We start from the raw sequence: 23,989 nt of genomic DNA on the forward strand, positions 1-23,989 counted from the left end.
AGAGCTGTGTCTAAAAAGCCATATAGATCTCTTGGGTGTTAAATTGGATGGGCAGCAGACATGCATTGCTCAGATTCTGCATGTTTCGTTTCCAAGCATTTGACTTCTTACTATTTCGTTCGCTAGAAAAAAATGTAAGAGCATTTGTAAATCCTATTGTTGTTGTTGATTTATGAAGACAACTTGTTTAAATTTCATATTGATACTTTTCATTCCACATACTGAGTGTTAACATCTTTAACAACCTAAGAACTTAGGTCAATAATGTTCGTTGATTTAATAATCGAGCACCAAATGTAATGCATGTTGGACTATAGTTAAGCAATGTCTAGGGAAACAGAGGAAGAAAGGTAGTGTCAAGAGTTTGGTTGTACATCAGGCTTTCTTTAAAAGAGCTAGAAGTTTGGGATGACTGATTTTATGGATATTGATGTTAAGTCATATGACACAAAAAAAAATACCATTCAAGTTCATAATCAGAAGTTTATCAGTATTTATTGCTTCAAATGTAGTTTCAAAACATTTGAAGCAGAAAGGAGTAGAGAAGCATCTTGATGGGATTACATTGGAGATGTGTATGAACCTTAAATAGCGATAAACACTGTTAAATCAGAAGTAGGATTCTGCTTATTTTTGTGTAATACTTTATGACACAGTGAAGTTCATCTTAAACCATAAAGGAATAGCATTTAAAAACAGAAAGTGCTAGGGAAACTCAACAGGTCTGGGAGCATCTGTAGAGTGAAAATGAGAATTAACATTTCAAGTCTGGTGAACCTTCGTCAGAATGGCACTGTTGTATTTAAAAATAAGACAATAGTCATCCCATTTCCACTTGTTCATTCTTCTGAATCTTTCAGAAGGACAACCATTACTTATGTATGAGGAGCATGTGCATTGAATCTGTAGTTATCAACAATAAACCTTTCCAAGCAATACAGTACATGTGTTATAACATTAAAAATTATTATTGTTCTGACCTTCTCTGCTCTTTACTGAATTTTCTGACTCAGAATTAGTTTTTAGTTAATATGACATATACACCTTTATTTTAAAGTCCATAAATACAACAAACCTTTTAAAATGAAATAGGAAAATTAAGCTCACAAAATTTGAAATTGTCACCAGAATTACTGCCATGGGAAGGCGCAACTCAAGACATTAACAGACTTGATGCTGCTCAATTGATTTGATTATGTTATTCTGCTCATTCTCGAAAAAATATTGCATAAAACTTTTAGTTTGAACAAATATTGAAATATTTGTGGATTTTTGTTTGTAAAACAGGCAACCATGAATTGTGCTAGCTAAAAAATATAATCAGTACAATTGCACCACTAAAGTTTTTATTTTAAACATGGCCTCTGACTGCCCTAGACCTAAAATAAAAAAGCAAAGTACAGTAGATGCTGGAGATCCAAAATAAAAACATAAAGTGCTCAATAAAATCAGAAGGTCTGGCAACATCTGCAGACGGAGTGAACAAGTTAATATTAAGTCCAATATGACTCTTCTTTGGAATTGAACAGTTCAGGCAAATAATTATTCTCATAGTGTTGACAAAGTGAGAGGAGGAGCAAGTGAAACAGGTGGTGAAGCTGCCCAAAGTAAAAGGCAAAGCAAGTGTTAATGAGTCCTGAAGGCTGTAAAATGCATTAGTGGAAAATTAGGTGCTATTGCTTCAACTAGCATTCACTGGAACACTGCAGTAGACCGAGGACAGAACTGTTAGTCTGAGAGCAAGGTGATGGTTTGAATGGCAATTGACTGGAATTCAAGAATATTCTTATGGTCAAACTAGGTATTCCACAAAAATAGAAGCAGAGATTGGGCAGAGGTGCACGAAATGGGTCAGATATGATTGAGAGCCTTGTCAACCATGATGAGGAAAATCCTCAGTTGAGGAAAAAAAATGTCTTAACAATTAATTTAACAACTGCTATAGGAAAATTTTGTTAAACTGTAAAGTGTTCAGAAAAGACTTACAAGATAGTTGCCAGGATTGAAGGTTTTGGGTTTCAGGAGAGGCTGGATAGGCAGGGTTTTTTTTCTCCTGGAGTGTCAGAGGCTGAGGAGTGACCTTATAGAGGTTTGTAAAATCAAGAGAGACATGGATAAAATAACTCCATGAAGACTAATATTCCATCACTAAGTCACCCTTATATACACATGCATAGTACATAATGCCGAACCAGCTCGCACAGAGCTAGGTCCTAGACACTCCTGTTTATATCTGTCAGCCAGGGTTCCCTGATTGGGGATGGTACTCTGGTCCAATCAGAGAATTCACATTCTATGACATCCATCTGGCTGATCTAATTTCAATCGCAATAGCTAGGGTGAATATCCAGTGTCCTTTTTTCCATGGTACAGGTATGTTTAAAATGAGAGGGGAAAAATCTAAAAGGAACCTAAGGGGCAACTTTTTCATGCAGAAGGTGATGCGTGTATGGAACAAGCTGTCAGAGGAAGTGGTGGAGGCTGGTACAATTGCAACATATGAAAGACATCTGGGTGGTAGATGAATAGGAAGGGTTTAGAGGGATATGGGGGGCCAAATGTTGGCAAATGGGACTAAATCAGCTGAGGTATGAGCGAGTGGAAGAAAGAATCTATTTCAGTGTGTATAACTCTATGGCTCTATAACTACAGACCATTGATAATGTCCATTTTTATTGGAGCCCATTCTCTCCCTACCCTATCCCATGTCGTGTTTGCTTGGGCTTACTCTCAGAAAAGCTAACATTTTTCCTTGCTATCAGCACCAATTATTTTTCTATGTTATTCTCTATTACCATTTCCACTTTTTTGTGTCTTTTGCTATGGGTATGCTCACCATCTGTTCCACTTATTTCTCATTCCACATACTCCCCGCATAAAAAAGATTACTTTTTGGCCTCCTTCTGTTACAAAGAAGTGTTCACTCTGTTGCTGTCTTCATTAATGCTGCCAAACCTGCTGAGACTTTCCAGCACTATGCTATTATTTTAGCATGATTTGGAGATGCCGGTATTGGACTGGGGTGTACAATTTTAGCACTGAGCTTAACTTTGACATAATGCCAAGCCTAGGTAACCTGAGGCAGGGATGTCTGGCACAGTTCCTTCCAGAGTCAGATTTGAAAGAATACTGAAGCTCGCTACCAATTTTTGGCTGATCTGTATCTGAAGCTGCTATGCGTCAAAGCAGAGTGACAAAGAAGCAACAATATAATTGCTCCCTAAGGTTGTATTGGAGGTGTTGTATCAAAAGCTGTTGAAATTGTCATGTTAATTTCTTGTCAGTTTTCATGTTGGAGGAACATACTTTATCGGTGTTCTTGTTAGAGTGAGAAAATATTATGTTTGACATTCCAGGGAAACTAATAATGAATCAAGGACTGAAATACTCTCACACTGGTATAAGCAATAATGTACTCAAATTGGGAAGAGGTGACTAATGGACTTGAGTAAGAGCAAGGTCTAGTTAGACAAGTATTGTCATGGTTTAGGATCTACAGCATGTCTCTTTTGGTTTGCAGCCACATGGTATCCCAATTCCATTAAACCTATAGGTGACAAGTGGGGTCAGGTATATTTTTTTTTCAAAAATGATTGTCTTATCTGCTACCAACCAATCTGATTTTGTATATAGAATTCCAGCCCTTTAGGATCTCTGTTGGGATGTCAATTATGCAATAATTTTAATAAATAATTAGATAAGAGAGAGTATTAAAAGATATTGTGTCAAGCAATATCCCACTGTTAGGATTCAGAATAACCATGATCTCAATAAATGATGGATCCTGGTTGAGGATCGGGTAGCCTCGCTCTTCCTAACTTTTGAATCGAAAAGGTCCCATAAAGTAACTGGAAAGATTGTGCCAACAAACATGCCCTTCTATCCATAATTCATCACAAAATGTTTATCATCCCAATAAAATCCTTGATATAACCAATTTGTGCTTCTGTCTGCTATTCAGGACAAAAGCAGTTCATCTAGGAGAAAGTGAGGACTGCAGATGCTGGAGATCAGAGCTTAAAAATGTGTTGCTGGAAAAGCGCAGCAGATCAGGCAGCATCAAAGGAACAGGAGAATCGACGTTTCGGGCATCTTCCTGAAGAAGGGCTTATGCCCGAAACGTCGATTCTCCTACTCCTTTGATGCTGCCTGACCTGCAACACATTTTTAAGTAAAAGCAGTTCATACCAAGTTTTGTTATTAACAGAAAATGACTATTTATTGCTACACACTTAACTTCAACAAATGGCTGAGAAAATGAATCCCTAAGCTATTAATACATGAATTAAACTATAAAAGTTTAAAAGCCCCAAATGCATGCATCATTAAAAAGATGAGAGAGTTTAACATATTATATGTGGAGGAAAAATGGGACAAAATTCTGATCAAAAGTTCAGATCACCCTTGTGGGTTAGATTATCTCTCGCAGTTCTGTTTGAATCTTTTTTTAAGCAATGACGGCACATTATTGTGTGTAAAGCAATGGTTATTCTTCATTTTGATAGCTGATCCAGTGGTCATAGAATCCCTCCAGTGCAGAAAGAGGCCATTTGGCCCATTGAGTTTACACTGAACCTCATTAAGACCCAGTCTGTCCCCATAACCCTGCAGTTTCCCATGGCTAATCCACCTAGCTTGCACATCCTGAACACTAGAGGACAATTTACCATTGCTAACCTGCATAGCTTTGGACAGTTGGAGGAAACTGGACCACTTGGCAAAAATCCACACAGACACAGGGAGAATACACAAACTCCACACAATCACCCAAGGCTGGAATCGAACCCAGATCCCTCATGTTGTGCGGTAGCAGTCCTAACCACTGGACCACCATGCCAACCTAAGTCTTTGCATGCTAGAATTCTCTGTTAACATTTCTTGACTGTTGACTAGATAAGAGATAGACAGACAGCGTGAGAGCAGGTTGTTGTCAGCTTGCAGGCTCTGGATGTCTCTGCCTGTTCTGCTTTTACAGTTTTGTAACAAACTTCTGGTCAACCAGATGGCTATCATCAGGTGATCTTTCATAAGCTCAGACTTCTGGTTCCACTCTGTCTCAAAGTACCTTCCTCACTGCTATGAAAAGCAACACTGCCTTGAACGGTTAAAAATGTGCACAATTTTATTTTTCCAAGCTTCTAAGCGCTCCTAGAAGTTTAGTTATATGGCAGTTCAACTTCGATTACAGTTTATTTTCAGTCCAAAAAAGGGGAAAAAATAAGTGTGATTCCTTAAAGCCTATCCATACTGTCATTGACAGCATGGCTCATTTGTCAGCACTCTTGTCACTGATTCAAAAAAAGACATAAGAACATAAGAATTAAAAACAGGAGTAGATCAGTCAGCCTTGAAACCTTCCCACCGTTGGAGAAGATTGTGGTGGATTTACCTTAGGCTTCAACTCCTCTTTCAAGCCTGCTCCGCATAGCCCTTGACTATCTAACTCCCTCCTTTCTAAACACTTGAAGTGATCTAGCCTCCACAACTTGTGAGATAGAGATTTCCAGATATTTCCTGTCTCTGGGAGGAGACAATCACTTACATGTCAGTTTTAAATATGTGTCACCATATTCTGTGATTACATCACCTAATTGGCGATTCCACCACTAGTGGAAATATTTTCTCAACAGCTGCACTGTCAGGTTTTGAGGAAGGGTCACCGGCCCCAAAACATTAACTTTGATTTCACTTCACAGATGCTGTCAGATCTGCAGAGCTTTTCCAGCAACTTCTGGCTTTGTTTCTGCACTGTCAAGTTGCCTCGTCATCTTTCAATAAGATCACCCCCACTCTTCCAAACTCCAATGAATAAAGTCCTCACCTATTTAGTTGTTCTTGATAAGGCAATCCCTTCCCAGTAATCAGCCTAGTGTTTCTTTTTTGAATGATCTCCAATGCCAGGGTATTCCTTTTTAAATGCAGAGAGCAAAACTGTACAAAGTACTCCAGATGCACCCTTACCAAAATTGTCTACAATTACAGCAAGAGCTCCCCATTTTTAAACTCCAGACCCTCTAACAATGAAGATCAAAATTCCATTTGCCTTCTAAATCACTTGTTGCACCTAACATTTTTATGTTTGATGCACAAGAACAGCTAGATCCTTGTGTGCTGCACTTTTTTGGAGTCTCTCTCCATTTAATTAATAGTCTTTCTTCTGATTCTTTCCACCAAAAACCTCACAGTATGTTGCTTTAAATTCAATCTGCCAAGTTTTTGCCCACTCACTCAACTCATCTATATCCACTTGCAGATCCCACTTGTCCTTAGTACAATGTGCTGTGCCACCTATGTTTGTATCATCAGCAAAGTTGGATTCATTTCATTCAGATGTTATGTTCCAGGTCTTGACACTCAGTCCAGTACTGAGGGAGCAATAGTTGTAGGAACTGTCTTTCCGAAAGGAATTTAAACCTTGTGTTGGACAAGGATATACAGACATCCTAAAAATAGCTTGAAGGAGCACAGGGGAGTTATCTTCAGTTTTCTGGTCAATAGTTACCTCTCAGGCACATAAATATATCTAGTCATGTTCACATTGTTAATTGTGGGTGTTTGTTAAGCTCAAATTGGTTGCATTATTTCATAGAAGCATAGAAAATATAAGAATGGGCCATTTGGCCCTTTGTGCCTGCTCTTCTCTTCAATATGACCATGGGTGATCAGCCAACTGAGAACCATGTTCCTGCTTTCTCCTAATGCCCTTTGATCCCTTTAGTCCCAAGTACGATATCTAACTCATTTTTGAAAACATTTAATGTTCTAGCCTCAACTGTTTTGTGTGGAAGAGAATTCCAGAGGCCCATTATTCTCTGGTTGAATAAATGTCTCCTCATCTCAGTCCTAAATAGCCCACCACGTGGCCTGAGACTTTGACCCCAGTTCTGGCCATTAAGAACGTCCTTCCTGCATTTGCTCACGTAGACCTGTAAAAGTTTTATGGGTTTCCATGTGATTTCCCCCTCATTCTTATAAACTCCATTATATTTAATCCCAACCATATGTTGGCTCTGCCATCCCAGAAATTAATCTGGTAAATATTTGATATACTGCTTCCATTGCCAGAACATTGTAAAAGGAAAAGATTTCAAGAATTTAAGGAAAGAGGCACAAGAGGCTAGAATTGAAGGCACATGGAGACTTCAGAGGTCTGCTGTGACCTAGGAGATTTCTAAGATAGGGAGGAGATCAATATCACATCATGAGTGGAGCTGAAAAATGCCTCACGAATTATGATTAACAAAGCACATTTTATTTCCTGCTGTTTTATCCTTTTACTCTTTGTTTCCAGGTCCCAAACTGGGCCCCAGGGCAGAGGAGTGGGGGTAACAGTCACACAATGGGATTTTCACAGAGGTGTCCCCTCACTTGGCACGAAGACATATTCTCTGTCAGATTGAGGGTGAGACAGGGTCTTGAAGTTGGAGGGCCAATCAAAGACCTTTCAAGTTAAGACGAGCAATGCACTGCACTAAAGAACAAATGACTGAGCGGGTGCTTCAACATAGAGATGATTTCTCACCAAGCTTTCTCAAAGTTTAAATGGAAAAGACAACATCCAAGGCACAAGTGTCGGGATTAGGGGCGTCCCTGGCTTTGGACCATCCCAGGCTCCCTCAAAATATTTTAACAAGGTAGCCCAGACCTAATCTTTAAATATATATTTTGGCAGCAGCTGAATCCCGACTCATTACACGTGTAGTGTCTCCCACCCGCCCTCCTCCGCTAACAAATAAAAGGACTCTCGTGTGTTCCGAGGGAAAGGCATTTCAATTGATATTTCTTGTGTATCGTGTGATTGATTAAAAGTTTACTTATAGTAAGCTAATTGATGAAGACCACAGAGAAGTACTAGAAATTACTTAACTCATAAATTTGTATAAATTAACTAAATAAGTAGAGATGGCCGGACAGGTGATGTGCTCCAGTTGTATGATGTGGGAGCTGGCTGATCCCATTGTGAACGGCAGTGACCACACCTGCAGCAAGTGTTGGTTGCTGGAAGAACTCCGGATCAGAGTTGATGAATCTGAGCTTCAAATACTGCAGCACATATGGGAGGGGGAGAGTTACCTGGTTGCTTTGTTTCAGGAGGCAGTCACACCCAGTAGATTAATTAATTCAAATTTAGTTAGTGATCAGGGACAACAGAGTGTGACTGTAAAGTGAGGCAGGTAGGGGGTTTCTGAGTTCAGGAGTGGAGGAGCCTCAGCCCTTGACATTGTCCAACAGGTAGGAGATTTTGCTCCCTGTATTGATGAGGAAAACAGCTGTGGACAGAATGAGCCAGCTGACCACTGCACCATGGTGCAGAAGGCCATTCAAGAGGGGGGAGAGAAAAGACAAGTAGTCTTTATTAAGGGAATTCTTTGAAGATGTAACAAGTAGAAAAGCCCAGTGGATGTTATCTATCTAGACTTCCAAAGGACCTTTGATAAGGTGCCTTATGGGAGGTTGCTGAGTAAGTGAGGGCCCATGGTGTTCAAGGTGAGCTACTGGCATGGATTGAGCCTTGGCTGTCTGACAGAAGGCAGAGAGTTGGGATAAAAGGTTCTTATTTGGAATGGCAGCTGGTGAGAAGTGGTGTCCCACAGGGTTCAGTGTTGGGGCCACAGCTGTTCACTTTATGTATTAATGATCTGGATAAAGAGACTGGGGGCATTCTGGTGAAGTTTGCTGATGATGCAAAGTTAGGTGGACAGGCAGGTAGTTCTGAGGAGTTAGTGATGCAACAGAAAGATTTAGACAGTTTTGGAGAGTGGTCAAAGAAATGGCTGCTGAAATTCAGTGTGAGCAAATGCGAGGTCTTGTACTTTGGTAAAAAGAATACAAACATGGACTGTTTTCTAACTGGTGAGAAAATTCATAAAGCCAAAGTACAAAGGGATCTGGGACTGCTAGTCCAGGATTCTCTAAAGATTGACTTGCAGGTTGAGTCCGTGGTTAAGAGAGCAAGTGTAATGTTGTCATTTATCTCAACAGGATTGGAATATAAAAGCAGCGATGTGCTACTGAGACTTTATAAAGCTCTAGTTAGGCCCCATTTAAAATATTGTGTCCAATTTTGGGCCCCACACCTCAGGAAGGACATACTGGCACTGGACTGTGTCTAGCAGAGATTCACACGGATGATCCCTGGAATGGTAGGCCTAACATATGATGAACGGCTGAGGATTCTTGGATTCTTGGATTGTGTCCATTAGAGTTTAGAAGGTTGAGGGGAGATCCAATAGAAACTTATGAGATAATGCATGGCTTAGAAAGGATGGAAGCTGGGAATTTATTTCTGTTAAGCAGGGAGACTAGGACCCAAGGACACAGCCTTAGAGTTAGAGGGGGTCAATTTAGAATGGAAATGAGGAGACATTTCTTCAGCCAGAGAGTGGTGGGCCTGTGGAATTCATTGCCATAGAGCACAGTGGAGGCCGGGACATTAAATGTCTTCAAGGCAGAGATTGATCTCGCAAGGAATTAAGGGCTACAGGGAGAGTGCGGGTAAGTGGCATTGAAATGCCCATCAGCCATAATTGAATGACAGAGTGGACTCGATGGGCTGAATGGCCTTACTTCCACTCCTATGCCTATGGTCTTTACTTATTTTAAAGGCAAATGTAAAGTGTTGTGTTCCAGATGCATTTCAACCGGTCAAACTACTTGGCGTTAAGCAAACACAACAGAAGGAAGAAGAACTTAGAATAACGTCGCTGTTGGAAAGCTTAATAGAATAATAGATACAGTAACTATTACTCATCAACCATTCCAATATAATAACATCCCATAAACAAAGCCCTTGGCAAAAAGGCGAATTCAGAAATCAGATTTTCCCACATGCAATGCCCGCAGTTGGAAGAGAAACCCTAGCTTCTAGCTGGAACCAAGAGAGAGGAAAAAATAGCTTCTACTTCAAAACTCCAGCAGCTTCTGCTGAAGCTAAAAGCTAAAAGGAAAGGTAGAAATCCTGGTCTGTGAGAGATGGTCACACCACTCCAGGCTGCTTCTGTTGCTCCAAGTTTAAAAGAAAAGTCCAAGACCTCAAAAGCTGATTACATTATCATCTCTGCCTCTCATTCAAATCTCTTTCTTAAAAGAAACCAGAACAAAATACACCTCTTAAAAACACAGTATCATCACCGCCTCCACAAGGTGGTCTTCAGCTGTATCCACACCCAGGCAAGCTGGCCTGGTACCCAATGTCACATCAGGAGGCAGTAGAAAATCCCAGGCAACCTCGTTTCAGAGCCTTTTACAAGCCAATTAATGAACTCATTGGCTGCCTGTCTCAACAGTGCAAGTCACCCATACTTGCGACTGTGCGGACTGTGGTTAGGAATCTCGCACACTGATTGGCATTGATATCTTGGAGCCCCAGCCACATCAGTTCCCATCCCCAGCGGTGGCCAAAGATTCTGTCTATCATTCCATCGGCCCTAGTTGTCCTTCAAGTCCTGGCTGACGTGAGTCAGAATGTTCAGTAAAAATGCATTATCATTCTGGTGCCAAATAGGCAGGCCCTTCATTTAAATGACCTTAGCATCTCCCTGTATTGAGCAAGGCTTTGTTTCCATACTGAAGGTTATGAAATTCATTTTGATGTATATTGCAAAAGCACTGTCTAAAAGTTACAGGTCATGAGCTGCCATACATCACAGGATTTAAAGCAACCACTGAATGCCACTGAAATAAATTGCTCAGAAAAAAGTCGGGATGTGTAGAGTTGAGAGAGCAGCAACACTCCTCTTGACTCTGCAAAGCTGGCATAGGACTGGCATCAGCCTGCACTCACCACGCTCACTCTCCAATTGCCCTCCGCATACATTGACTACCTCTCCTCCAACCTCCACTGGAGCTTCTGCAGAACTCAGTGCCAGTTGATATTAGTTAGGGTGGTCCAACATCTTGCCTTTGTTATTATGATGAGCACTGAGAATGAACTTAGGGCATTATTAAGATTGCACTTGGTCCTGGGGATGTGGTGTGTAAATGTACCCAGATGCCAGCGAGATGATCACCACAAAGGAGTGTCAGTCTGACATCCCTCAGTCCAGGGACTAATCTGTACAGCTCAGTTCTGTATTGCAGACTGCATATTTCCATTGGGAAGCAAAGATATTAGCTGCAATCATTTTTTAAAAAAGACTTAACAGAAGAGAAAGTCACACAATCCTTGTATGTTAAGAATCACGTAATATTCCAAGTGTGGTCTCATCAATTGTAGCAAGGCATCCATGCCCTTTCAAAAATTGCAACAGAAACTACATTTCAAAAGAAGCTTTTTGACTATGTAACATGTTTGGACATCTTGAAAGCAGGAAAGTTACTATATAAATGAAAACTGCACTTTAAAATAAATTATAGTTGTGAGCATCAGCAAGTGATTTACTAAAAAGTTCAGTTTCTCAGAAAACCTAACTAATAAAGCATCGGTATCCCAACTCCGATTTTTAAAATATATATATATATATTCATATCTGGGATGTGAGCATCTTTGGCTAGACCCTTGCCCAATTGTCCCCGAGAAGTTGATGGTGAACCTCCTTCTTGAAGCACTGTAATCCATCTTGTCCGTGTATAATCACAGTCCTGTTAGGAAGGGAATTTCAGAATTTTGACCTCGTGATAACCGAGGAACAAACTTGTATAATTCTATATCAAGCTGGTATGTGGCTTAAAGGGGAAATTGCAGGTGGTGGGTCTTCCTTTGTGTTTATTGCTTTGTTCATCTTGGTCGTAGAAGTGGTGGGCATGGAAGGTGCTGCTGAACTAGACATGGCGAGTTGCTGGTGTGGATCTCATGGATGGCATAGACTGCTTGGTCTCTGCACTTTTGGTGGAAGGAGTGAATATTCAAAGACGTGGATAGGGTGCTGATTAAGCAAACTGTCTTGCTTTGTGTTGAGCTTCAAGTGTTGTTCGAGTTGCATTTCTGCTGATCTGATTGTGATTTCAATACCGCATTCCTGTCTGTTCCTTCTAATTCTCGATGTCCTCTTTGATTAAAAAGATGTGTAACTCAGTCTTGAATAGATGCAAAAGCCAACCTCTATAACTCCCTGGGGAAGAAAATTCCAAGATTAATGACATTGACAGAAAAAAAAACATTCCCCTCCTTTCCATATTAAATGGGAACTCTCTTATTCTAAAACTGTGTCCTGTAACTCTAGATGCCCCTGAAAGAGGCAGCCCCCTCCCAGCATCAATCTTGTCAGAACCTCTTAGAATCTTAGGTTTTAATCAAATCACTCTGTTCCTTCTAAATGACAAAAACTATACATCCAAGCTCGACAATTTTTCCCTATAAAACATTTTTTTAATCCCAGGAAATTAGCTGAGTGAATTTTCTCTGAGCAGCTTCCAATGCAAATATATCCGTCCTGAAGTATAAAGACCAAAACTATATCAAGTACTTGAGACATTGTCCAGTAGTAGCAAGACTTCTTTACTTTTATATTCTGTCTTCCTTACAATAAAGTCCAGCATTCTATTAGCCTTCCTAATTACTTGCAATATCTGCATGCTAACATGTTGATTCAAGTACAGGGCACCCAGACGTATCTGTACTGCAGCTTCTGCAATCTCTATCCATTTAAGTAATATTCATCCCTAATGGATTTCTGAAACAGCACTCTTTCCCAATACCACACTTCTTAGACTACTAATCCCTATCTCCCACACCATTGCCTCCGACATATATGATTAGTTCATGGATGCTTTTGCTTTCAAGAGTAAACTATTTATTTCGGCAAATGTTCTCTTCCTATTACCTGTCCTGTAGTAGCCCTGAATCCTTGCCACTCTACATCCTCACTTATCTTTCCACCATCTTTCACCTGAAATCCATTCCCAATAAATTCATACTACCCTGCTTTATCTCATTGACATGCAATCCATTGGTGACATCATATAAGTCATAGAGTTAGAGTTGACATGTATTTAAATTCTGTGATTACTTTGAATGTCCGTCCCCATCTCCTTTTATTAATATTTCCCTCTCAAATTTCCAGTGAATACAACCTTGAATTATTCATAACTTCCTCCATCTAAAAATTGAAAAGAGCAAAGCATTGAATCTCAAGTAATGTCTGTTTATTTAATTCTGGCAGATACTTCTGGTTGAACCAGACAATTCATACGTTGATTGTTCAATATCTCTCCCATATATGTGTTTGTATTTCTATTTACATTTAACCGTCAATGAAATCATCCATATATTCATTAACTCCAGACTTTCAATGCTTTCCTGGCCAGTCTGTTATACTAAACTCTCTAAAAGTTGCAACTTATCCCAATCGGTACTTGGCTGCATTGTATCTGAGAACAAGTCATGCTGACTCATCTCATTCATTCACACTGACCTGCTTTGACTCGTGGTCATCAACTATTTAAATTTAAAATATTCATTCTTACATTTAAATCTGTCCATGAGTCTATCTTCATTTCCTCCCCCATCCATGCAACCTATAGTCTCTGATCTCAGAGTCCATCCTTTTCAGTGTTCTCCCTTCCTTCATTACACTATTGGCAATTTTGTTCTCAATAGCATAGAAACCATGCTCTGCAATTCTGAGCCTCAGAAATTCCCCACCTTCTTGCCCTTTGAGAAAAGGTTCTTACAATCCACATTTCACTCTTTTTCTTCCTAAACGCATTAGGATGTCAGCATGAGTTAACAGCACTACTTAAATGCAATTGCTGTTATATGATCATTAACGGAATTTTTTCTTCTTTTTCAGCCTGTGACCTTGTGTCACAAGGAATTTTGGCTCTTGTTAGCTCCACTGGCTGTGCTCCTTCAGCTTCACTTCAGTCCTTTGCAGATGGAATGCATATTCCTCACCTCTACATTCAGCGCACACCAGCTGGAACTCCACGTTCTCAATGTTCTATTACAAGGAATACAAGAAACAGTGATTACACGCTTTCTGTCCGTCCTCCTGATTACTTCAATGAAGTGATTCTCAAAGTAATCACAGAATTTTCCTGGCAGAAGTTCATGATCTTCTATGATGATGCATATGGTAATAATAAAACTCTGGTGTTCCTTAAATTATCAAGTGTAAATAATTGTTCTAGCTTTAATAGTTTCAGTACTGATGTCTAACTTGTCATTATTTGAACCAAAAAAAGATTTAATCCATATATACATAGTACCCAAATTTTAATACAAATAAGAGGGCTGAACTAACAGCCATGTCATACTGTGAATCCGATTAAAGTAGTACAGTATTTGTGTAAATACCATAATACTGAAAATGAATCTAAACCCAACAGTTCAAATAATTAGTGTTGTTTATTTAGAACGTGACTCTATCTAATACAAAGGAAGAAATAAATTAAAAATATGATGTGTCAAATTGAAGGGTTTTGCTTTGTTTTATGGCAAGAATTTGCGTTGGTCTGTGAATTTAAAGGGAAGCAGTCTTTCTCCCTTTTTCAACATTCCTGGCACAGAATTTCTGTGATTTTGTCAAAGCAATAAAAAAAGGATAACATTAGGGCAGGAGTAGTTTGATAGATAGAGGTGGGAGTTGCAATAACTGTAATACAGCACTACAGATGCGTAAAATGCCAATACAATCTTTATCATACATGAACTCCCCATGGTATTACTTATATCAGATTGTGCCTTGACATCCAGCACCTGCCATTATTATTTGCTGGATTCAGCATGGGAAATTTAATCACAGAGCAAAGAGCATTATTCCATAATAATGAGTGAACTGACATTTCGTAAAAGTCAAGAAATGAAAGTGTGTACCTGATTTGGTTCTTTGCTTATTTTTAAATTATAGTTTCCTTTCCCAGCAGTTGAAAGTAAGTTTTTAGTAAGTAGGCACTTGACAATTACAATTACCCAGCTGGTTATCTCCTCCTAAGTTTATTTCTGAGAGTTTTATTTCTTTGGGGTGCTCCCTTTGCCATCTGATTAATATGTTGGCATTACATTTCTGTCTGTGCGATTTTAATGAACTTACTAGCTAATTTGTTTTAAATGGGTTAACAACTGCAATGAAATAGCAGAGGCTGCAATTTAGCACAAACATGCTAACCAATAGCTTACAGAGAAAACTAAATCCTCTGTGGTGCAGACTCTGAGAGTAGGGAATGTACTTGTGAGTTAATTTTTGCTGCCAATATCTGTTGCACATGAAATGTAGCATAATATTGTGGGTAGTCATAGCTTTTGAATTCCCAGTCAACATGCCTGGATATCCAGTTGGTTTGTTTCTTATTGGGGCATTGCTTGTGAAATTACGTAATTGTGATTATCACAGTGAGCTTTCATTTGTTGGCTTCTGTTCCGTAATGGTGTTGTAACGCTGCCAAAAGGAAAACACAGTATTTGAAAATAAAGCAGTTTGCTCATTTGTGAAAAGCAGCAGAGTCCTTGTGGTGTATTGGTAGTGTTCCTACCTCTGGGTTCAAGTCTCCCTGCCCCAGATAGTATCATACCATGTCTGAAGAGGTTGATCATAAGTATTTTACAGACAGCATCAAAACAGCAATGCTTGTTTCTTCCATTGTTTATTTAAATACATGCCCATAAGTTAATTTAATGCACATATATAAGCACAATGAATCTCCCCTTTGAAAAGTGAATAAAAATCTCAAATTTTGATAATTGTTTGGTGGACACTTGTAATTATTTTCTGCAGCATGATCATAAAACAGTCAATGGGATATAATTTTTTTTACAATATACCTTAATACATGAAAATCTCATACTTAATATTTTGAACATTTAAACAGATATTCGTGGGATTCAAGAATTTTTGGGCCAAGCTGGTCAACAAGGGATAGAGATTTCACTGCAAAAGGTTGAGGCCAGCATTAGCAACATGTTCACAGGCCTTTTCTCCACGCTTGGGTTTGATGAGCTGAGCCGTTTCCGAGACATGCTTCGAAGAGCTCTACTTTTCCTTAACCCACGTACTGCAAAGACCTTCATTAGTGAGGTAACAAATTTCACAACTTGGGTGACTTATACAAAAAACTGTGAAAGAGAAACAGCAAATTTTGGGGAAAAGACATAAGCAGGACCGTGAGCATCACTAACAACATATAACTCATATAAAACTGTTACCATGTTGAACATTACACTTCGGTTCAACTTTCTGAAACAAAGTATGACATTAAGACACATGTGGAGATATGTGGGTCAGATCAGCTGGTTTCAAGATGGATAATTTATGGATTATCACCAATCTTGTTGTTGATAACAACCATCATTAAACAGACCAATTATTCCTGCCTTACATAATATAGATGCTAGAAAGAATAACTATACATCATACTACCAAAAGCCTATTTCTCAAATCATCAAATTATCAGGAAAGAAAGATGGCAAATTGAAGAGGTGTAGGGAGAATATTTCAGAGTTTAGGGCTCATACAACTAAACATATCAGCTTCAATAGCGAGGCAATTAAAATTGGGAGAATTAAAAGTGTACAGTTATCTCTGAGTTGTCAGGCTGCAAAAGTTTATAGAGACAGGGATGGATGAGGCATGTGTGATTTGAAAGCAAGGTAAAACATGTAAATCAAGATTTCAGGAAATAGACTTTCTGTGAGTGAAAACACCAGAAGGAAATTTTTAGTTGACCTCATATTTCTGAAGGGTAGAATGTGGGTGACTAGTGCATTGGACCAGTTAAGTCTTGAGGAAACTAAGGCATAATTGAGGGTTTCAGCAGTGAATGAACGGAGACAAAAGCAAATCCAGTGAAGTTGCTGAGGTGGACCCAGAGATATTAGTAATGGGACAAATATGAGTTGGAAGCTAATTTTGTGATCAAATGCAGCATCAAAGTTGAACAGACTAAGTTAATCTCAGGAAGAAAAACAGAAATTGCTGGAAGGGTGCAGCAGGTCTAGCAGCATTTGTGGAGAGATATCAGAGTTAACATTTTCAGTTCAGTGAATCTTCCTCAGAATTGATGATAACTAGGAAAAAGTTGTTCTTATGCAGAATCGTTAACTCTGCTTTTCTCTCCATGGATGCTGCTAGACCAGTTGAGCTTTTCAGCAATTTCTGCTTTTGTTTCTGATGACAATCATCCACAATTCTTTCAATATTCGATTTGACTTAATCTCAGACTGTTGTTAGAGTGTAGAGCCAGGAGCAAGGAAATAAGTTTAGATCAGTGACCAGAAAAAATATATTCAATCTTTCAGATATTTAATTGTAGTTCATTTCTGTTAAACAAATACTGGATGTTGAATAAAAGTTTGATAATTTGAGAAATAGGCTTCTGGTAGTATGAAATATGATTATTCTTTCTTGCATCTGTATCATGTAAGGTAGAAATAATTGGTCTGTTACATGATCGTCATTATCAACAACAAGATTGGTGATAATCCATAAATTAATATTACCTTGTACTTTGTATCTATTTGTGTTAGTAAAAGAAAGCATAGATCTTATAGAAAATGAATGTTCTATGAAGTTGTTCGTTTTGCTTTGTAAAGTACACAGCCTTTTTGGTGTGGCACATTGGGAAGCAATCAAGACAGTGATTCAAAATGTCTGTAATTTTCTTTTCCATTCATAACTTTACTGTTTATTCTCCAATTCTAGAGCATGTAGTAAATCTTCATTTGCTCGACTCTTACTTTTTGGATTAAAAAACAATCTTGCACACATTATAGGAACTCCACTCAACTTTACATTCCTTTTCTGTTCAATTAATTTTGTGATAGTTATTCCTTCCATTACTCATGCCCCTCATTTGTATGAATCTTTCTTTCTTCACTGAATTCTCACTATTAAGGGACCTGAATGACCCCTATCAATGTAATTGATCCTTTATCACTTGTCTTGATCCACATGGATTCTGTGCCTTATTAATAGTTACGTTGTATTTTTATACTGCCACTATGATATTGTTGATAATTGTAGGTTTTCTTTGAGTAAATTTTCCAAATATGTTACACACGGTAGTGTTTTAGTCATAGTCCTGATTTATCTCTCACTATTTGTCATTAATTCCTGTCATATCTGGATTCTTGCAACACATGACTATTTCCAGTTCTCTTTTAGTCCAGCATGCATTGCTGTACAGACAATTTAATTAACTTTTATTAACAGTTTATTTTCTAATTGTTTTATTTGCAAAAAATTAGAAGTAAGCTGTTAATAAAAGTTAATTAAATTGTCCACAACCCATTATTGCCTCACCATATAAACACCTGCCTTCATCCTCCCTTAGATGAAGGACTTTTGCCCAAAATGTCGATTCTCCTGCCCCTCAAATGCTGCCTGAGCTGCTATGCTTTTCCAGCACCACACCCTCGGCTCAGATCTCCAGCATCTGGAGTCCTCACTTTCTCTTCGTTCATCCTCCCTTATCCCTACTTGTAATTTTATCTGTTCCATACTTATTCATTTGCTTTGACTGTAGGCCTCCAAATAGTTCCAGAGATGTAGTGGGTAGGATTGCAAAGATGATCCTCAATAGAAGCGAGAGTGACAAGGTAGTTGGTTTGGAGTCTTTAACTTTCCAAATATTAACTGGGAATACTATAGTTCAAGTATTTTAGATGGGTCAGTTTTTGTCCAATGCGTGCAGGAGGGTTTCCTGACACAATATGTAGACAGGCCAACAAGGGGTAAGGCCAGATTAGGTGTGGTACTCCACCCTCTCCTCCTTGACCTATCACCTTCATCTCCTCCCTCACTCACCCATTGTACTCTATGCTACTCTCTCCCCACGCCCACCCTCCTCTAGCTTATCTCTCCACGCTTCAGGCTCACTGCCTTTATTCCTGATGAAGGGCTTTTGCCCGAAACGTCGATTTCGCGACTCGTTGGATGCTGCCTGAACTGCTGTGCTCTTCCAGCACCACTATTCCAGTATTTGGTTTTCAGCATCTGCAGTCATTGTTTTTACCTTGTTGATTTTAACCCTACTGCGAATCCTCTTGCAAGGATGCCTGCCTTGAAGAGGTTTTCCTCCTCTCTCTACAAGAATCTCAGGGAGTCCCTCTCCCACTGCAACTCCCAGGTCATTTCCTTTGCTCTGAAGCTCTTCAACCATATTGTGAAACAAACTCGGTACCACAGCCACATTTGCTTCCTCAGTGCATGCCTCCATAACCAACTCATCCACATGGACTCCGGAAAACCTTTAAACCAGCAGAGTTCGGACCCGAACAGGACAAACAGTACAGACTACAGATTCAAAAACACCAGCAACAGTTCTCCTTCAAGATCCTCCGCTCCACGCTTGCAGCAATGCGCCGGCACCTAACCTCTCTCCAGTAAGCCCTGCCTCAGCTGAGGGCCACACTCTCTCAGAATTGCAAAGGACCCACTCTGTACTACATCCTCAGAAGAATTCATACTCTCAACAAACAGTATTTCAGTTCCATCTCAAACATCAAAAACTGTAAGTACAACAAACTTTTATCCACCCACCTCCATAACCAGCGCTCCTCAAACATTGCAGAAGATTCCCCTGGCCTCGGAAACGCCATTAGCCATGCGGCTGATGCAGCTGCCACCCTCACACTGAGTGATGATGTCACTTCTGTCCCCATCATGGCCATTCCCACAGCCACTTCCGGCCCTCACATCATCGCTGATGCCACACGCTCAGTGACTTCCGCCACCCCTACTGCCATGATCACCACCACTTCCGCCCCCACCAGCGCCACTCACCTGCATTCTGCTGACATGTCCCCCACAGACCCCACTGTCACTATCCCCATACCCCAGAACACCGAGGGCAACATTACCCCAGCTCATGCCTCCACCCCATTCCCCCCACCATCACACCCACTCCAGGTACTGGCTCCGACCCCACTCCCAGCTCCACACCCACACCAGATCCCAGTTCCCGGCCTTGCCGAGTTTTCACCATCCCTCCAGACCTCCCACTCACTGAGGACGAACTAGGGCGGCACGGTGGCACAGTGGTTAGCACTGCTGCCTCACAGTGCCAGAGACCTGGGTTCAATTCCCGCCTCAGGCGACTGACTGTGTGGAGTTTGCACGTTCTCCCCGTGTCTGCGTGGGTTTCCTCCGGGTGCTCCGGTTTCCTCCCACAGTCCAAATATGTGCAGGTCAGGTGAATTGGCCATGCTAAATTGCCCGTAGTGTTAGGTAAGGGGTAGATGTGGGGGTATGGGTGGGTTGCGCTTCGGCGGGGCGGTGTGGACTTGTTGGGCCGAAGGGCCTGTTTCCACACTGTAAGTAATCTAATCTAATCTAATCAGTCCTCAACAAAGGACTCACCTTCATCCCCCTCCGTCCACGCATCAATGAATTTAATACACGACGTGACATCGAACAATTCTTCCGTCGCCTCCGCCTCCGAGCTTACTTTCATAATCAGGACTCCCGCCCACCTTCCGAGGACTCCTTCGCCCACCTCCAACACACTGCATCCACCTGGACACCCCGCGCTGGCCTATTACCTGCCCTCGACCTCTTCATTTCCAACTGCTGCCGGGACATTAACCGCCTCAACCTGTCGTCCCCCCTCCCCACTCCAACCTCTCACCCTCACAACGTGCAGCCCTCCAATCCCGATGCTCCAATCCCAACCTCACCATCAAGCCAGCGGATAAAGGGGGCGCAGTGGTAGTCTGGCGCACTGACCTCTACACAGCTGAAGCCAAACGCCAACTCGAGGACACCTCTTCCTACTGCTCCCTCGACCATGACGCCACCCCCCATCACCAAGCCATCATCTCCCAGACCATACAGAACCTCATCACCTCAGGAGATCTCCCACCCACAGCTTCCAACCTCGTAGTCCGGGAACCCCGCACTGCCCGGTTCTACCTCCTTCCCAAGATCCACAAGCCTGACGACCCTGGCTGACCCATTGTCTCAGTATGCTCCTGCCCCACTGAACTCATCTCTACCTACCTTGACACTGTCCTATTCCCCCCTAATCCAGGAACTCCCCACATACGTTCGAGATACCACCCACGCCCTCCACCTCCTCCAAGACTTCCGTTTCCCCGGCCCCCAAAGCCTCATCTTCACCATGGATATCCAATCCCTCTACACCTCCATCCGCCATGACCAGGGCCTCCAAGCCCTCCATTTTTTCCTCTCCAGACGTCCCCAACAGTACCCTTCCACTGACACTCTCATTCGTTTGGCCGAACTGGTCCTCACCCTTAACAATTTCTCCTTTGAATCCTCCCACTTCCTCCAGACCAAAGGCATGCCATGGGCACACGTATGGGCCCCAGCTATGCCTGTCTCTTGTTGGCTATGTAGAACAGTTGATCTTCCGTAATTACACCGGCACCACTCCCCACCTCTTCCTCCGCTACATTGATGACTGCATTGGCGCCACCTCGTGCTCCCGCGAGGAGGTTGAGCAATTCATCAACCTCACCAACACATTCCACCCTGACCTTAAATTTACCTGGACCATCTCTGACACCTCGCTCCCCTTCCTGGACCTCTCCATCTCCATTAGTGACGACCGACTTGACACTGACATTTTTTACAAACCCACCGACTCCCATTGCTACCTGGATTACACCTCTTCCCACCCTATCTCTTGCAAAAATGCCATCCTGTATTCCCAATTTCTCCGCCTCCGCTGTATCTGCTCCCAGGAGGACCAGTTCCACCATAGAACACACCAGATGGCCTCCTTCTTTAAAGACCGTAATTTCCCTTCCCACGTGGTTAAAGATGCCCTCCAACGCATCTCGTCCACATCCCGCACCTCCGCCCTCAGACCCCACCCCTCCAACCGTGACAAGGACAGAACGCCCCTAGTGCTCACCTTCCACCCTACAAACCTTCACAAAAACCAAATCATACGCCAACATTTCCGCCACCTCCAAAAAGATCCCATCACCAGGGATATATGTCCCTCCCCCCCACTTTCCGCCTTCCGCAAAAACCGTTCCCTCCGTGACTACCTGGTCAGGTCCACACCCCCCTACGACCCACCCTCCCATTCTGGCACTTTCCCCTGCCACCGCAGGAACTGTAAAACCTGTGCCCACACCTCCTCCCTCACCTCTATCCAAGGCCCTAAAGGAGCCTTCCATATCCATCAAAGTTTTACCTGCACATCCACTAATATCATTTATTCTATCCGTTGCTCCCGATGCAGTCTCCTCTACATTGGGGAGACTGGGCGCCTCCTAGCAGAGCGCTTTAGGGAACATCTCCGAGACACCCGCACCAATCAACCAAACCGCCCCGTGGCCCAACATTTCAACTCCCCCTCCCACTGTGCCGAGGACATAGAGGTCCTGGGCCTCCTTCACCGCCGCTCCCTCACCACCAGACGCCTGGAGGAAGAACGCCTCATCTTCCGCCTCAGAACACTTCAACCCCAGGGCAAAAATGTGGACTTCAACAGCTTCCTCATTTCCCCTTCCCCCACCTCATCCTAGTTTCAAACTTCCAGCTCAGCATTGTCTCCTTGACTTGTCCGGACTTGTCCGACCTGCCTATCTTCTTTTCCACCTATCCACTCCACCCTTTCCTCCTTGACCTATCACCTTCATCTCCTCCCCCACTCACCCATTGTACTCTATGCTACTCTCTCCCCACCCCCACCCTCCTCTAGCTTCTCTCTCCACGCTTCAGGCTCACTGCCTTTATTCCTGATGAAGGGCTTTTGCCCGAAATGTCGATTTCGCTGCTCGTTGAATGCTGCCTGAACTGCTGTGCTCTTCCAGCACCACTAATCCAGATTAGGTGTGGTACTGGGTAATGAACCTGGCCAGGTGTTAGATTTGGAGGTAGGTGAGCACTTCGGTGATAGTGACCACAATTCAGTTATGTTTACTTTGATGATGGAAAGAGATAGGGATATACTTCAGGGCAAGAGTAATAGCTGGGAGAAAAGCAATTATGATGCATTAAGGAAAAGTTTAGGATGCATAGGAGGGAGAAGAAAACTGCAGGGAATGGGCACAATTGAAATGTGGAGCTTATTCAAGGAACAGCTACTGCGGATTCCTGATAAATATGTGCCTGTCAGGCAGGAAGGAAGTTGCCGAGTGCAGGAGCAGTGATTTACTGAGGAAGTTGAATCTTTTGTCAAGAGGGAAAAAAAGACTTATGTTAGGATGAGATGTGATGGCTCAGTTAGGGCACTTGAGAGTTACAAGTTAGCCAGGAAAGACCAAAAGAGAGAGCTAAGAAGAGCCAGCAGGGGACATGAGAAGTCATTGGCGGGTAGGATCAAGAAAAACCCTGGCTTTCTACAGGTATATCAGGAATAAAAGAATGAATCAAGTAAGATTGAGGTCAATCAAGGATAGCAGTGGGACGTTGTGTGTGGAGTCAGAGGAGATAGGAAAGCACTAAATGAATACTTTTCAGCAGTATTCACACTAGAAAAAGAAGATGTCAAGGAAAATACTGAGATACAGGCTACTAGACTAGATGGGATTGAGGTTCATAAGGAGGAGATGTTAGCAATTCTGGAAAATATAGAAATAGATAAGTCTCCTGGGCCGGATGGGATTTTTCTAGGAGTCTCTAGGAAGCCAGGGAGGATATTGCCGAGCCTTTTGCTTTGATCTTTATGTCATCATTGTCTACAGGAATAGTGCCAGAAAACTGGAGGATAGCAAATATTGTTCCCTTGTTCAAGAAGGGAGTGGAGACAATGCTGGTAATTATAGACCATTGAGCCTTACTTCGGTTATAGGCAAAGTGTTGGAAAGGGTTATAAGAGATAGGATTTATAATAATCTAGGTTGAGTAGGGATAGTCAACATGGTTTTGTGAAGGGGTGGTTGTACCTCACAAACCTTATTGAGTTCTTTGAGAAGGTGACCAAACAGGTAGATGAGGGTAAGCAGTTGATACAGTGCATATGGATTTGAGTACGGCATTTGATAAGGTTCCCCACAGCAGGCTATAGCACAAAATATGGAGGCATGGGATTGAGGGTGACTCAGTGGTTCAGATCAGAAACTGGATAGCTGAAAGAAGACAGATGTTGGTGGTGATTGGGAAATATTCATCCTGGAGTTCAGTTACTAGTGGTGTTC

At 41.7% G+C, this 23,989-nt stretch overlaps 1 protein-coding gene across 4 annotated transcripts in view; it reads left to right on the top strand.

The window, feature by feature from the left end:
- Positions 1–23,989, top strand: part of LOC140492110 (glutamate receptor ionotropic, delta-2-like) — a 546,695-nt gene that overhangs the window by 270,043 nt on the left and 252,663 nt on the right. For all 4 annotated transcript variants that reach the window (XM_072590871.1, XM_072590873.1, XM_072590872.1 and 1 more), the window contains exons 3-4: positions 13,731–14,015; positions 15,748–15,953. In XM_072590871.1, the coding sequence (XP_072446972.1) occupies positions 13,731–14,015; positions 15,748–15,953 (491 nt within the window). The remainder of the gene's footprint in view (positions 1–13,730; positions 14,016–15,747; positions 15,954–23,989) is intronic.

The sequence above is a fragment of the Chiloscyllium punctatum genome, chromosome 20 (genome assembly GCF_047496795.1).
Source record: "Chiloscyllium punctatum isolate Juve2018m chromosome 20, sChiPun1.3, whole genome shotgun sequence".
Lineage (NCBI taxonomy): Eukaryota > Metazoa > Chordata > Chondrichthyes > Orectolobiformes > Hemiscylliidae > Chiloscyllium > Chiloscyllium punctatum.